The sequence below is a fragment of the Carettochelys insculpta genome, chromosome 6 (assembly GCF_033958435.1).
Source record: "Carettochelys insculpta isolate YL-2023 chromosome 6, ASM3395843v1, whole genome shotgun sequence".
Classification (NCBI taxonomy): Eukaryota; Metazoa; Chordata; order Testudines; family Carettochelyidae; genus Carettochelys; species Carettochelys insculpta.
Genome location: NC_134142.1, coordinates 23103787 through 23119288, shown reverse-complemented (window position 1 = coordinate 23119288; position 15502 = coordinate 23103787). Strand labels below are relative to the sequence as shown.

The 15502-nt window shown below is 38.5% G+C and overlaps 2 protein-coding genes across 11 annotated transcripts in view; one reads left to right on the top strand and one right to left on the bottom strand.

Moving 5' to 3' along the window:
- The window catches only part of MOK (MOK protein kinase), a 58506-nt gene that overhangs the window by 28482 nt on the left and 14522 nt on the right, over positions 1-15502 (bottom strand). For 5 of the 10 annotated variants that reach the window (XM_074996492.1, XM_074996495.1, XM_074996493.1 and 2 more), the window contains 8 exons: positions 10975-11053; positions 10782-10830; positions 9523-9701; positions 6511-6612; positions 5687-5860; positions 5327-5438; positions 4138-4341; positions 2756-4053 (listed from right to left, as the gene is read on the bottom strand). In XM_074996492.1, coding sequence (XP_074852593.1) covers positions 3970-4053; positions 4138-4341; positions 5327-5438; positions 5687-5860; positions 6511-6612; positions 9523-9701; positions 10782-10830; positions 10975-11053 — 983 coding nt within the window. In that variant the 3' untranslated portion in view covers positions 2756-3969. Of the gene's footprint in view, positions 1-2755; positions 4054-4137; positions 4342-5326; positions 5439-5686; positions 5861-6510; positions 6613-9522; positions 9702-10781; positions 10831-10974; positions 11054-14505; positions 14526-15502 lie in introns of those variants that run through there. The other 5 variants (XM_074996487.1, XM_074996496.1, XM_074996494.1 and 2 more) reach the window with 4 other exon arrangements.
- Positions 1-15502, top strand: part of WDR20 (WD repeat domain 20) — a 78837-nt gene that overhangs the window by 57492 nt on the left and 5843 nt on the right. The window lies entirely within an intron of this gene.

The window sequence follows — 15502 nt, the reverse complement described above, 5'->3', positions numbered from 1 at the left end:
CCCAAGTAGGCCTTCATAACCTCTGTGCAATCCCCAGTGCTTTCAGGTTTTATAGGCTGTCATTGGAATTTAGTAAACTGTTGGTGGTCTAGAAATAGTATAGCTCCCACTATAGTAGTTCTGGGAATCTAAAGCGGTATAAGCATATTGTTGTATGTGATGATACACACAGTGTATAAATATGCCATTTTTGAATCTATTCAAAACTAAAGACTACATTTAAATATATGCCCAAGATGGTCAGATATCCATGCCAAAATCAGTGGTTGTCAAGCTGCTGCATTGATAAATTGGTGAAATTGAGAATTTTGTATATGTACAGAATGAACAAGACTGAATTTTATATAGATGTGATCTTTTTAAAAAAGAATGAGCTGCATATTAAATTTAAAACTAATAGCTTCTGGCCAGCTTGAGTGGGGGAAAGCTCCCAGGAAAGCTGTATGAAGCAATTGGATGAAATTAACTGTATCTGACACTAGTGCATTGCTCCCGTGAGCTCTGATCTAGAGTGTGAGCTGTAAGACTTTTTTTTTTTTTTTTTAATAACCTGGAGAGTGTGTGGCGTTTAGGTCAAATGGTGGTGATGTTTTTTCCAATTTCATTTTCTGATGTGTAGACTGAAGATAAATTTTGCAGCTTATTGAATGTTCTGGGGGCTTGTACCCATCACTCTAGAGAACAAGACATTTAGAACTTCTAAAACATTAATAATCCTTTTGGGTTGGCCTGATGCTACTCTTGTTCTAGATATGCTTCATTTCCTTTGTCCACCACAGAATAAACCCAATGTAAAGCCTTGTGTGTTTAATGGAGAACACAAGTGCCACTGGCACTTCTGGATTCTTTCAGTCTGACTTGAATGCTTCACTGGATGTTCACCCCAGTGTAGATAGTGTAGTATCTTGCAATACAAAAATCATTTTGTGCGCTTTTTTGGCTCCTGCTCTCTCAACAATGAAAATTTGCAAGAGTCTTGTATTTTTTTAGCTCCTCCTTTGGAAGATTGTAAACTTCTGTCCTACAGAAGATAACTGATGGAACCTCTGTGCCTGCTTTCTAAAGATAAGAAATAATGGACTACTGTTGCACCACAGATGCGTGTGTCTAATTTTCATTTCCTCAGCTCCAGTTTTGTACCCTTATGTAGGCACACAGTGTAGGTATTGTCCTCATCCAGATAGGGAGCAGTCAAGTAGCACTTTAAAGACTAGCAAAATAGTTTGTTAGGTGAGCTTTCGTGGGACAGACCCACTTCTTCAGACCATCTCCAGGCCAGAACAGACTCCATATTTAAGACACAGAGAACCAAAAACAGTAAGCAAGGAGGACAAATCAGAAAAAGATAATCAAGGTGAGCGAATCAGAGTGGAGGGGTGGGGGGTGGGGGGAGATCAAGAATTAGATTGAGTCAAGTATGCAGACAGATAGGGGCTCGTCTGCATACTTGACTCAATCTAATTCTTGATCTTCCCCCCCGCCCACCCCTCCACTCTCTGATTCGCTCACCTTGATTATCTTTTTCTGATTTGTCCTCCTTGCTTACTGTTTTTGGTTCTGTGTCTTAAATATGGAGTCTGTTCTGGTCTGGCTATGGTCTGAAGAAGTGGGTCTGTCCCACAGAAGCTCACCTAATAAACTATTTTGCTAGTCTTTAAAGTGCTACTTGACTGCTTTTTGTTTTGATAGTATATAGACGAGCACGGCTTACTCTGTGACTATCCAGAGAGGGAGTTTATACAAGACCGAGTCAGCACTAATTATTGGTATCTTCTGTTTACACATCTCTATCATCCTAATCACTTCAAACCCTTTCTTATTTCCTCAGTTTGTTATGTTTTTGTGTTTGTGAAAAGTGACTGATAATCCAGGAACAGGAAGCCCCCTACCCACACAAGGGCAATGTATGAGAGCATATTACACTTGAAAACTGACTTTCTAGTTTGATACCTAGGTTTCAAACAGTGCTTTCCCCAATAGAGCCTGAAGAGCATCACATAGGATATAAGCATCAGAGGGGTAGCTATGTTAGTATATATCCCACAAAAGCAACGAGAAGTCCTGTGGCACCTTATAGACTAACAGACATATTGGAGCATAAACTTTTGTGGGCAGAGACCCACTTCGTCAGATATACAGGATGTAAGTATATCCTCTCAGATCAGGAAACTGATGTATAAGAAGATGAATGAAGTGAGTCATTCAAGATCACCTACTAGACCAGCAGTAGACCTGAAAATAGAACCCAGTTCTCCCAAGTCCTTTTGCAGTGCTCTATACACTAGACTTGTGGTTCCCAACACATACCTCCTGGGGGTATACACAATTCCAGGGGAAGTGTCTGCTCATCTAGATATTTGTCTAGTTTTTACAACAGGATACAATAAAAGCAATAGGAAAAAGCAAGAGTCATACAGTGCCTTGTTTATAATATGCACTGAAATGTAAGTTCAGTTGATTTGTTTTATATTGATAAATGAGCACATTTCCAGTTTCCACTTTTGTATGCAAGTATTTTGAGTGAGGTGAAACTTGAATTATGCAAGACAAATTAGACTCCTGAAAAAGGGTAGAGTAGACTGGAAAAATTGAAAGCTGCTCACTAAGCCATGCAATTTCAAAATGTAGCAGTTCCCTATTTTTAAATGTATCACTGCCCAATTCTATTCTGACCAATGTGGGGTTAGTAAAAAAAAAAAAACAAAAAAAAAACACATGCCCAGACTTAAATGAAAATTAGTCACAGCATTTTATTTCCAAAATGCTTTTTTTTTTTTTTTTTTTTGACAGCCTAACTTTCAAATACGAAAGGACCTGTGAAAAAAAATTCTGGGGGGCGTGGTGAAGATTACAGCACAATTTCAGATGTATGTAGATTGACTGACTGGTTTAGGCCAAATTACAACTACAAATGTACATGGGTATAACCATGTTGCTCACTTTATGAAAAAACCACACTCAAGGGATTATATCCAGGGGAGAGCTATTCCCCTTAACGTAGCTACTGTCTGTTTGTAGAGATGGATTAACTATGCGTTTGATTCTGAAATTGTGAATCCAGGTTTTAACAGACCTAATGCTAAGATGACAATTTTCCTTCTTCCTAGGATATTCTGAAAGTTTTAAAAATCAGACAACTTAGTCATTCACTTAAATAGCATCCCTCTGCTACAATCCTCAAAATACTATTTCTGAATGTTGTTGGTGTATACAGCTCAAAACTCTGAGAAATGTGGGGGAAAAACGGTCTCATCCATATGCTGCTGCTGCACCACTGTTTCGGCCAACTAATCCCCAGACCTGAAAAAGCTGCTGGTTTCTTTCTTAAACCATGCTTTTGGGGTAAAGGGCATAAATGAGAGAGAGATTTGCTTATGAGGCAGATAAATATGAAGCTGTACAGCTAGCCTCTGAAATCACAAATTTCAAAAGTAAGTAATTTTACTGAAATTGAATGTTTCTTCTCATTATATAATACACAAAATATTAAGACCTGAGGTTTGAAACTATCAGCTTACTACACAGTAATTATTTTCCAACATTGAGTATGCACAACTATCATTTTCATCTGTTTAAAAAGTCACAAAATTAACAAGGCTTAATGTAATAAACTTTCTATTTTGTGCTACATAAAGCAATTACAAACTGTCATTCCTAGCACTCAGATTAAAACTTCCAATATTATCCATTTGTTTTAAAAATTGAAAAAAGCTAATTCCTTTAAAGGGATTCAAGTATAAAGTGCATTCTGAGCTGCCAAAATGGAACTTTAGATAAATATTGAAACAGTTCAGAAACAAAGTACTAAAGTGTTAGTCATGTAGGGTTTTCTGCAGCATTTCTGGAAACAAAAAGATAAGGCACTGTTGCTTTTGGTGTATCTTTGACAATAACAGAGAAAGTATGCCTTGAATCTGTTTCACTGAATACACAGGCTTTTCCTTACATTCCAAATATTTGACAAGATGGTCAGCATTGTCCACCTCTTCTTTCGATGGAGGGTAAATGGTATTGTTTCACAGAAGGTTTAAGTTCCTTTTGTTTCTCAGACTGCTGAAAAAATGAGACATTTGAAATATGTCTAACACATCTATTTATTTGATGTGTATAACTGAATAAACAAATTAAGTTTACTACCTTGTGATTTGTCCCAATATATTTAATAGGATGTAACACAGGGACTTCACCATTTGTTGTGGGTGTAGTAAAAACTGAATGAAATGTAGGACTAGGGCAGGAAGTCAACTTGGTTACTCCAGAAACACTCAGTTTTGGCAATTCTATCGCATACGGTGGTCCATGAGGTCTTACTTCAATCTCTTGGATTCGCCTAATAGAGTGCTTTTAAAATAAATAATTAGTTTCAGTCTTGTGACTTTGTTCTTAAAAATAGTACAATTAAAAAATAGCCCATCAAAGCTCCACTTCAGCTGAATTCTTAAACACACACATTGATTACTTAAAATAACTGCACATTTTGCAGTTTTCCCAAGCATCTGTGTACAAATCCTATTTCAGCCAACTCCCAACAGTTAAATTAGTACCTGCAAATGGGAAAAAGACTCATACTTTAAAAGGTAGCCTATCAAAGAATATTGGTCTTGCAATTTGTTGTTGCTAATTTGTGCGTTTAACTAAAAAAGGCTGTACATCAACTACAGAGACTTAAGAGCTTAGAAGCCTGAAACAGTCTGTTCCACCAACAGAAGCTGATTTAGTAAATTCAACCACTTTGTTAACAATAAGAAACTATTTGAAATTTGGAAGGTCAAGTCCTGTTTTGCTGCAGGTTTCAGTTGGAGGATGAGCAATGCAGATGAGTAATTTGACATGGGGATGAAGAAGTGGAATTATTTTGGATACGTATAAACAAAAGTTTAACGGTCCTATACATAATCTCAGAGGGGTAGCCATGTTAGTCTGTATATTCAAAAAACTTTGTTTTGTGAGTTTACATATGTTTCTTCCCTTAATGAGAATTCATATCCTTAGAATCAAATGTTACTGTAGCTCTCCAGTTACCCCCCGTTTTCTAAGAAAAATAGGGTAAACAAGGCCAAAATTTCCAATATACATTAATAGAAATAAATTCCTGGTCCTTTAATATATTCACAAAGCAAAAAGCTGTTAGCAAGATATTCTGCCACTATCCAATTAAAAGACTATGGCAAAACTTTAGGCCCTGGCCCCAGCCTTTCAATGGACTGGAGCGTTACATCAGGAATAAAACCATGCAGTCAGCACTCACTAAGACGTTTGTTTAAACTAAACATTACAAATTATTTTAAAGAGGCTGCATGTTCTCCAGTTTGCTTTAAAAAATTACCTGCCTATGACCATCACTTGAAGTATTCCACAAGTTGATAGGTTCTTGTCCCACTATGCTTTCTGCTAATCTCATTTGTTTCTGCATTGTTAGAATGTGCTTCTCTCCTACTCTGAAAAGAGAGAACAGAAAGTCAAACAAAACTGTCCTACTGGACTCCAGATTACATATGAAAAGGGAAAGAAACTGCCATCTGAACTTTACTTGTTTTAATGCAGTAAATAAAACCGCAGGTATGTTTAGTTGCAAGGCCACTGAAACCTAATAAATTCAGGGTTTATTTTAAAGTTCCTTTCTCCACAGTGCATTGTGCATTTCAGGATTTAACTTTAAAATTCTGTACTGAAAGTGTAAACTTACCTCAGCTCTTGGAAATAAGGATGCTGTAGTGCTTGGTGGGCACCAACTCTCTGATCAGGATCATATTCTATCATCGCATACATAAGGGAGAGGCTCTTGGGGGAGATATTAGGCACAAGTGGAGATAGTCCTGTCCCTTTTTTAAAGGGGAAATCAAAATTCATAGCTCTTGACCTGTGTTAAACCCAGTAATAGAGCAAACACTTATTCACGTAAACAGCCTCTGAATATTAAACTTACTGAAAAATACTTAAAGTCAATCTAACATAACTAGGGATGTTAATTTTTATAAGGCTTTTGAAAAGGGATGTAAGTAAGAAACTCATATGAAAATTTCCTTATAAAATTATTACTAACATGCTAAATGGTGCAGAGAAACTGCTAGGTGAGACCTACAATACAATTGTGATTTTGTTTCATGTGCCGAGGAGCATCACACAGGAACTACTCCAGGTAGAGAGAGAACCCGAATCTGCAACTAGCATGAAGCAGCATTACATTTGTGGAGGAGGAAAATCCCCTTTATCACAAAGCTGGTGCAGCAGTGGTTCAAATGGTTTAGGCTGCTGGACACAAATCCTTGAGGGAGGAGATGTGAATGAGAAAAAACAGCTCAAGTTCCCTCTATGTGATGAGAAAACTGCATTTAGGAACTACACTTAAGCAAGGCTTAAGTATCTGCATATTAATTAATATTAAGGTATGTGACAATGACTGGATTTAGAGTTGTGTTCACAACAAAAACTGATTGCAAAAACTGCTACATTATGGGGCAGATTTCACTTATGTAGATTAATAAATATGGGAGTGTACAACATACTTACTGTTTGAATTTATTAAGAGTTTTCTTAGCAGGGGTCCCTAGAATATCATGGATTTTTGATATTTGGTCCAATTCATTAGCTCCAGGAAAGAGAGGGTGGAAACTGAAAGATAAATAAAATTGACAGTATTGAGGGTGATTTAAATCATTTCTAATGGAATGACTGCCACTGTGTGGTACTCTGAAAACTGACAGACTATTTTCAGACTGCATTTCACAAGGACAGCAGTTAGATGTGTCAATTCAGTGCTCAATCTTTGGCTGGGAATGGGAAAGTCAGTTCAGGCAAAATAACAGTCTCTAGCCATCGACCTGCCTCTCCAATCTGCCAAAGAATATCTATAAACAGTCACTGAAATATACTTATTTGCTGAGTTTCAAGGCTCAGCTGCTTTTTATGGGGATGAAAGTGTGGCTTTTTGTAAGAGTACTGTACGGGTAGTTTTGTTGGGGGTCACGTTTTCTTGGTGGGAGAAAGAACACATTTGGGGTTTTTGCATGTCAGCTGACCTCTTCCCAACAAATTTAAATTACTCCTACTGGTTAGTAAGCAGCCAGAGGCAGAAGAAGTGCCAGTTCATGTGGCTATTGTGGCAGCAGGAATGACAGCTGCATGTGATTGGGGAAGGAGACGACAGAAGCAAAAACACCACTGCTACCAAGTAAGGAGCCATTAGTTTGTGAGACAATGTAAAAGAACAATTATTACTCCTGTTAGGGCACACAGGCCCAGTGGATGAGGAGACGAGAGGGATGCGTAACAGAACAATAGCCATTTCCAGAGCACAAAGATGCTCAGGAAGTATTTAATGGCTTAACTATTTTCATGAATATTAATAATAATGGAAATTAGTGACTCTTCCCAGTTCTATAATTTCTTACACACTTGCAGATCTCAATCAGCTGAAGAATCTTGATTCTAGCTTCCTCTAAGCTTAACCTTTGCGTAGAGTTCAATTGCAAGGTCTGTTTGTGGGGTTTTTTTTTTAATTAAACAAAACCACGCCTGTAGAAAACGTGGTTTGAGCATACATAAATTAAACAGCAGAGTTGACTCCCCCATGACTGATTTCCTCTGTTACAAAACAGTAAATCAGCAGAGGAGGCAAAAATACTAACAAATGCATTAGAAAAACTGAGGACTGCTATGTTCATCACAAGCATATGTTTAAACTCCTTGAAGGTGTGACTACAGCTCAGGAAAGCACATCCCCTGTTAGCTGCCTCTAGTGCTGGTAATCCTAGTAGTGAAGACATGACAGCAATGGCTAGCTGACAGAATACCAGCTGCTTGGAAAGCCTAAGTATGTACCTAGGTTGCTAGCCCATGCTGCCATGTCTATTCTACTATCATTACACATGCTAGATAGATTAAAAATAGCAGTGATAGACACACATATGCTATAATCACATCTCATTTGCAAAGTCAGCACAGGATTGTAGAAATGTAGACCTGAAAGGGAAAAGTCAACAAGTCCACCCCGTGAGCCAAGGCCAAGTAGGACCAAGTAAACCTGGACCATCCCTGACAGGTGTTTGTTTAACCTGCTCTTAAAAAACCACCAGTGATGGGGATTCCACAGCCTCCACTGGAAACCTATTCCAAAACTTAGAATAGTTAGAAAACAAATATTCCTGATCTCTAACCCTAATCTCTCTTGTTGCAGACAGAACAAGTAGTAACAGGTTTAATTGTTAGTGGACACTAAAAACAATGGCTCATCCTTTTTATAACTGCCCTTAACATAACTGAAGATTATCACCAGATGTCCTCTTCTCTCCCAACAATTCTTGTTTCTCAAGACTAAACATGGCCAGTTTTTTAAACCCTCTTCATAAGTCAGATTTTCTGAACCTTTAATAATCTTTGTTGCTCTCCTCAACTCCAGTTTGTCCACATCTTTCCTATAGCATAGTGCTGCCCGACTGGACAAAGCACTTCCTGCTGAGGCCTTACTAGTGCTGAATAAAGCGAGACAGTTACTTTCCATGTTTTACACATGGGGCTTGTCCACACATGCCCCCAACTTGGAAGGGGGCATGTTAATCAGGGTGACTGGAGATTACTAATGAACAGCTGTTGTGAATACACAGCACTTCACTAGGCTAATTCTCCCCCGCGGCAACTTCAAAACTTCAAACTTTGAAGTGCCAGCATGCGTGTATTCACCACAGCCCTTCATTAGTAATCTCCCATTGCCCTGATTAACATGCCCCCTTCAAAGTTGGGGGCAAGTGTAGACCCAGCTGTAGACTTTTTCACTATTGCAGCACTGTTGATCCACAATACCCCACAGATCCTTTTTAGCAGTACTACCACTTAGCGAATTACTCCCCATTTTGTTTTTGTGCATTTTATTCTTTATTCCTAAGTGCAGTATTTTACAATTATTTTAACTGTATTGTATCTTGTTTATCAGACCCATTCTCCATTTTGTCCAGGTCATTTTGAATTTTAGTCCTAAACTCCAAGGTGCTTGCAAACCCTCCCACATTAGTGTCACCTGCAGATTTTATAAGTATACTCTCCACCCTGTTATCCAAGTTATGAAAATATTAAATAACACCATACTTAAAACTGACCACTGCAGGACACTCCTAGGAATATATCCCCAGTGAGCCATGAAGAATGCAGTGAAGAAGGGGAAAAAATCCAGTATTTCCCAACAAAGAAATGAAAAAAGTTATGAAATCACAAAAAATATGACAAACAAAATATTTAGGGGGAATTAACCGCTAAAGGCATGAGTATTACTTTCTGTTATGCAATCAGACACTTTGTTAATCTGCTGTTGTGGGTGTTTGGTGCCAGATAGGACAGGATTTTGGCTTAATGTAACTTCCCAAGTAGAGGCATGAAAGAGCTCCAAAAAAACTATGGAAAACATTTATGCCCTCAAAATAACATTACTCATACCATGTTCTGATTATATAATGAATTGATCTTTCAGGTTGGCCTGTCTTTGATATTGAATAAATCAGGGTCTTAGTTTATTTCTATTTAGGCCTGTACCTTGTGATTTCATAGAAAACACAGCCAGAGCTCCACATGTCCATTTTGTAGCTGTAGTAGCCATCTGTGAGCAGACACTCAGGTGCTCGGTACCAGCGTGTAGAGATGTATTCTGTATATGGCTGCTTGGAATATACACTCCTACAAGATCCAAAGTCTCCCAACTTCAGGGTCTCTTCCTGCGTGCGTGCACAAAACCACAAACAAACAAACAAACAAACTCATTAAGAAGTCCAATAAATTAGAAAATAGTAAAATACTGAAGCAAAAGCAGAAAGATTTATAAAATGGCTGAACCTGCCATTATAAATCTAATTATAGTTTGCTTTAGTTACTAAGTCTTCCAGACCCCTTTTTTAAGAGAAGAAAGGTGATTTGGATCATCAAACTGCGTATCTGTGATGAATTGTTAATTAAAACCTATTTTCTGAAGACACTGAATGGGTTTATAAATTAAGCATATATCAGATATGGGAAATGTTTCATTATGGTAATAAATTGTAAAACTGTCCTTTTTTACATTTTTTATATTTTAACAAAAAAAAAACAAAAAAAAGCAAACCTTTAATAGTAACAAATGTTAGCTAATTTTGAAGGGAAGGATGCTAAATGTAACATGTCTAGATGGTTTATTTATTTTGTATAATCACTGTTAGCAGTCACATGATAGTTTTTTTTTCCCTTGGCTTTTCTTCTTCCACCTACTGGTTTCTCCTTGGACAGGCTGAGCACTTAAACAGTAAAATCTCTCCAACAAAAATAAACAAACTGGCAACAACACTACTAAACACATCTGGAAAATAGAACTTCTACCATGATTTGATAGGTTTTTTCATGCAGGAATCTTTCAAAAACAAAACCAACTGAAGATCTCCTGCAGTAAGGTGAGCTACTTCAGTCAACCACAGGAATTAAAGATGGAGAGGACCGCAGAACTGAGTCACTGCCCTTGTTTCAAATGTAGCACAGAAAGGAAAAAAAGTCATTAGTATATGAAAAAGATTTGTTTGCTTTCAGGCTTAGCTCAGATGTAAGATTTCCAACTATAAAACAATTTATGCTTTTAGCGAATAGCAACAGCATCATTACCATTCAAGAAGGGGGAGGGGGCACAAGACTAAGTTATATCCCTAAGAGTCAACTCTCTCTATGAAAACGATACCTCATTTTACACAGATACATTAGTTTTTTTTCAGAATAAACAGAAATATATATGTATTTACACTTTCAGTTAAGTGATATCTCACAAGACTACCTACCTTTATTAATATATTTTCTGGTTTCACATCTCTATGAAATATTCCATTTCTGCACCAATACAAAAATACCAAAAAGAACAACTCAATGAAATCATAAGCATATTCACAAGGTTTCTAATTAATTATAGATGATATTTAATTAAAAGCATATGGCATAATTCATATAAGGTTACTGCTGAGTTTAGTGTCTTACCTGTGCATGTGATCAAGGGACTTGCATAACTGGTACATGTAGTTCATTATTTTTTTTTCAGATAATGGCTTTCTCCTCCCTATAATTTGGAACAGTCAAATGAAATTTCAAGTTGTACAAATGCTTTATATCAGTAAGTATACAACAGAAATAATACCTACTTTTCAGCTTCTGATAATGAGTCCATATTCTCCTCTTCAAGATAGGAAGAATTTTGTCTACATTTTTACATTTCTCATACAAAAATAACATCATGGCAATCAGGATTTCATTTGAAACAGGATATAAGGTCAAGACAGACAGATTGTGAAATACACCAGAATACTTTAATGAGTACAATTGTAAATTTGATGGCCTATAAATTGTCGGCTTTGGTATTGTATGTTTTTTTTTTTTATAGAGCAGGGAAAGAATCTACTCCAGATGATTATGAGTATTATGAATGGCAACAATAATCTATTTATTTTTCCCCAATTGTATTTTTGCAGGAATATTACATTCCAAATGTATTGGTAGCCCTCAATTTCTATGTAAGCAGTAAGTAATGATGCATCAAGTTCAATTTTAAAAGGGATACAATTCTCTATAAATGCACTGCCCAAAGTTTCTTAGGCTAGGTCTACACTAGCCGCAGAAGATCGAACACTTAGGTTTGATTTTCCAGGGTGCCATTTCATAATCAATGTCAAACCCAGAATTCCTTTCAAGCTGCAAGGATTAAGGAACATCAGCAGGAGAAGTACCTCCATCGACATCATTCTGCAGTGAAGACAGGGACCAATGTCGAAGGCTGCAAAATTGATTTTAGGCATGCAATTGGCATACAGTAAGGTCTCAGAGCACATGAGGGTTCTGTTCCATGCACCCTCGCATATACTTGGATTTCACATAACTGGGGGTCTGGCTTTTTCGCAGGCAGAACGCACGTCCTGCAGCTGGGGAAAAAGCATAAATGTAAGTCCTGGGCTGGGGGTGCCAGCTGGGGAGGGTTAAGCCTGGGGTGGGTTAGGGCCAGAACTGTGCGAGGGTAGTGAGCTTGGCTGCTGTGGGGCAGGGAGTTGAGCCAGAACCAGAGCCATGCATGGGTGGTGAGGTGGTGGGGGGAGGGGAGAGTGGGGGTGGGCATTGCACCGGAGCCACGCGGGGCAGATGTTCGTGGCTGGCTGGGCGGGCAGCTTGTGAGCCAAGGGATTGTACTGGAGCCGCGGTGGTGGGGAGGGAGGTGGGCAGCTTGTGAGCCAGGGGGTTTGCAGTGGAGCCATGCGGGGCAGGTGGGCGAGCAAGCAGGCGGCTTGCGAGCTGGCGGGGTTTGCATTGGAGCCGCCCGGGGTGGCAACTGAGTGGCTTGTGAGCCAAGGGGGTTGCACTGGAGGCATGAGGGGAGGGATGCAGGCGGCTTGTGAGCCGGCAGGGGGGTTGAACCAGAGCCGTGCAGGGCAGCAGCTTGAATCAGAGCTGCTTGCGGGCAGTTTAACCCGGCTGGGGGGTCAGCTGGAGCCATGTGAGAGTGGCGGTAAGCCAGAGCCAGGCATGGGTGTGCGGATGGTGAGTGGAACTGGGGGAGAGCTGCTCTGGAGCCATGCAGCGCTGAGGGAGGTTGAGCCAGAGCAGGGGGAGCGACTTAAGCAGAACTAGAAATCACAGCATGTGTTTTACAATAGGAATCGGGGTCGGACGCGTAAGAGCAGGGTCGCGTACTCTGAGCCCTTACTATACCTAAAATTGTGTAGCAGCAGTCGACATTCCTGGTAAGTGTGGACGTAACCTTATTCCTGTTTCAGTATGCAAATTACAGAACAAAGTAGCTCAGTGGTTAGAGCACTGGCCTTGTAAACCAGGGATTGTGAGTATGATCCTTGTTGGGCCTCAATGTATTTCATGAAAACAGCTTTCACATACCTAAGGACAGGATAGAAAAACATCTGTCAGAGATGAGGTAGATAGCACTAAGTCCTGCTGTGAGTGCAGAGGACTGGACTTGATGACCTCTGGAGGTCCCTTAAAGTTCTGTGATTCTATTCTACTTTATTCAGTGGATGCTACTGACGTAGGTAAGACTGCTGACAATCAAGACTACTCCATTTGTGTTGAGGGTCCTGAAGACATCCAATAATCACTTAGATTGTTTCCTTTACATGCCCTCTTGAACCTTTGTGCTTTGCTTTAGTGTCTCTAAATAATGCTGTATTGTTTATAATATTAATACAAAGCATAAGCAGATTTCTAAGAAAACTTAGTGACTCTGGTTAAACAAGTTTTAGATTACTTCAAAGTTAGACAAACAAAATTTAGATTTAAAATGATAGTTATATAGCCAAATGTGTTAGTGCAACCTTTTGAATTTCTATTTGTACTCATATTTTGCCAGATAGACCTGTTGAACACAAAACTAAATATTTATTCCTAAAAGAGTAAGACACTAAGAATTATTTTATTTATTGACATTAGTATGGTCCCCATTACTGTAGTATCTGAGCACATACTCCCATTTGACAGATGATGAAACTGAAGCTTAGAGGGGCAGTGGTTTTCCCAAGGGCACACAGGAAGTCTACAGCCGAGACGGCTACAGATCCAAGATTTCCAGAGATCCACAATTCTCGGTCAAGTGCCTGAACCATAAGATAATCCACTCCTTGTTGGCGTAAGAGTTCACTGTAACGTCATTTTGTTTTAAGACTTAACCTGCAATTTTTTTTTCAGAATTCTGGAGAGGATTTTTTAAAATAATCATATTGAGTCCTTTATTTCTTCTTTGAGGTATATAAAGGCCTCGTATCTTTCACTTTTGTTTTCTGCTTGTTTGTTAATATCCAGAATGTCAAATTTGGCCTTCCTTGATTTTGCTGGATGACCTGTTGTACCTCTGACCATGTATATCATGAGCTCTCGCAAATTATATGAAAGGTTAGTGTTTGAATATTTGGTGTTTTTAAAATTCCAAAATGTTAATTACTGAAGGTAATAATCTGTATTAATAAAAACAGTTTTCAACAGTATAAATGACTAAAGATTCCTTCCCTAACAAACTACTTGTTTTCATCCTCTTGACCCTTGATGTTTCTAGTTTGATAATTGTGTCCTTAATCAACTATTCTTAAGTGCCTAAGTCACTTAGGAACACAACACAAAATGACAGGCATTTCTCAAAATTCCACGTTAGTTTCCCAGTCACCACAATAAATGTAGATTAGACAATAATGCTTGAAACAATTGACCATTTACATTCAGGATCTTAACAGTGCTGTCCCCAGTGGAATTTAATTAATCCTAATAAAAATAGGATTAAAAAAAAACAAAACAAAAAAAAAACTTAATATAGACAAGGTTACAGAATCTTCCACATCAAAATGTGAACAAGAGACTTTAAAGAATATTAAGGGTGCTTCTTAACAATGCACAAACTCAGCTGTTTTTCCCTTTGCAAGTCACCTTTCAGGATGGAATCAAAGCTCTTCAGCTTTCACAGTTACAACATTATAAAAACTTAATACATAATTATGAACCAAATCACAAGAGGAAGTTTATAACCTGTATGTGGCTGCAATGCAGTTATATCCATGAAATCCTCTCCAGCTCTTAGAGAGCCCTATATCCTGTTTCCACGGAAGTTACTGGCAAAATTCCCATTGACTTTGCTGGAATAGAGCTGGGTGCCTAGTTTGTAAATAGCAAAGGATGATGATCTGTGGCACTAAATGTTCTATTCAGAACATAACTTTGTAAGAAAATTATGTGCTATAACATGCAGTCATCATTCTTTTCCCACTTGAGTAGTTTTAAAGACACTTTCAAAATAGTCCTACTCTCTACAACCAATGTTAGTATTTCTGTCAACCAAAATGTAAAAGAAAAAAAGGTGGGGGGTGCCGCGTGAAGTGGGATTAATTTCCAGACCAGTCCCATTAAGGCTCCCCCCCCCTCCCCCCGACATGCATCTGACAAAGTGGGTCTTTGCCCAGGAAAGCTTATGCTCCAAAATATGTTAGTCTATAAGGTGCCACAGGACTTCTTGTTGAGTATAGTAATACGTACAGTGGAGTGGCATAGAGATTAGTAATATGTCCTGTTTCAGGACACTAGAGTTACAAAAGGAGATGTGTGTGCTGGGAGCTAAACAGTGAACATTTTTTAAGTTTAAAAAGTCTTGAGTATTGCTGCATTTTGCAGATGCACTCTTTCTTTTGTGGCAACAGCCACAAACAGATCTAATGCAAAATCAGAATTTCAGTCCACAGGAAATGTTATTTTGGCATATGTGTTTAATTGAGAGAGAGCTGAATTTTTTTAATTAAAAAAAGTTAGTTAAAACAATTCAATTTAAAAATGTAATAATGTTATTTTGCTGCCTCACGTGAAGCTGTAGTTCAGCTGCCTTTTATCATTTTCCCCTATGACCCAGGCACCTTATATTACATTTCCCGTGATGCACTGCAGATGTTAAACAACAGATGAGCCTGTGGTATCAGAGAAAATGCAGAACAGCCAGGGAACCTGGCCCAACAAGAATGTTGGCACAAGGCACCAC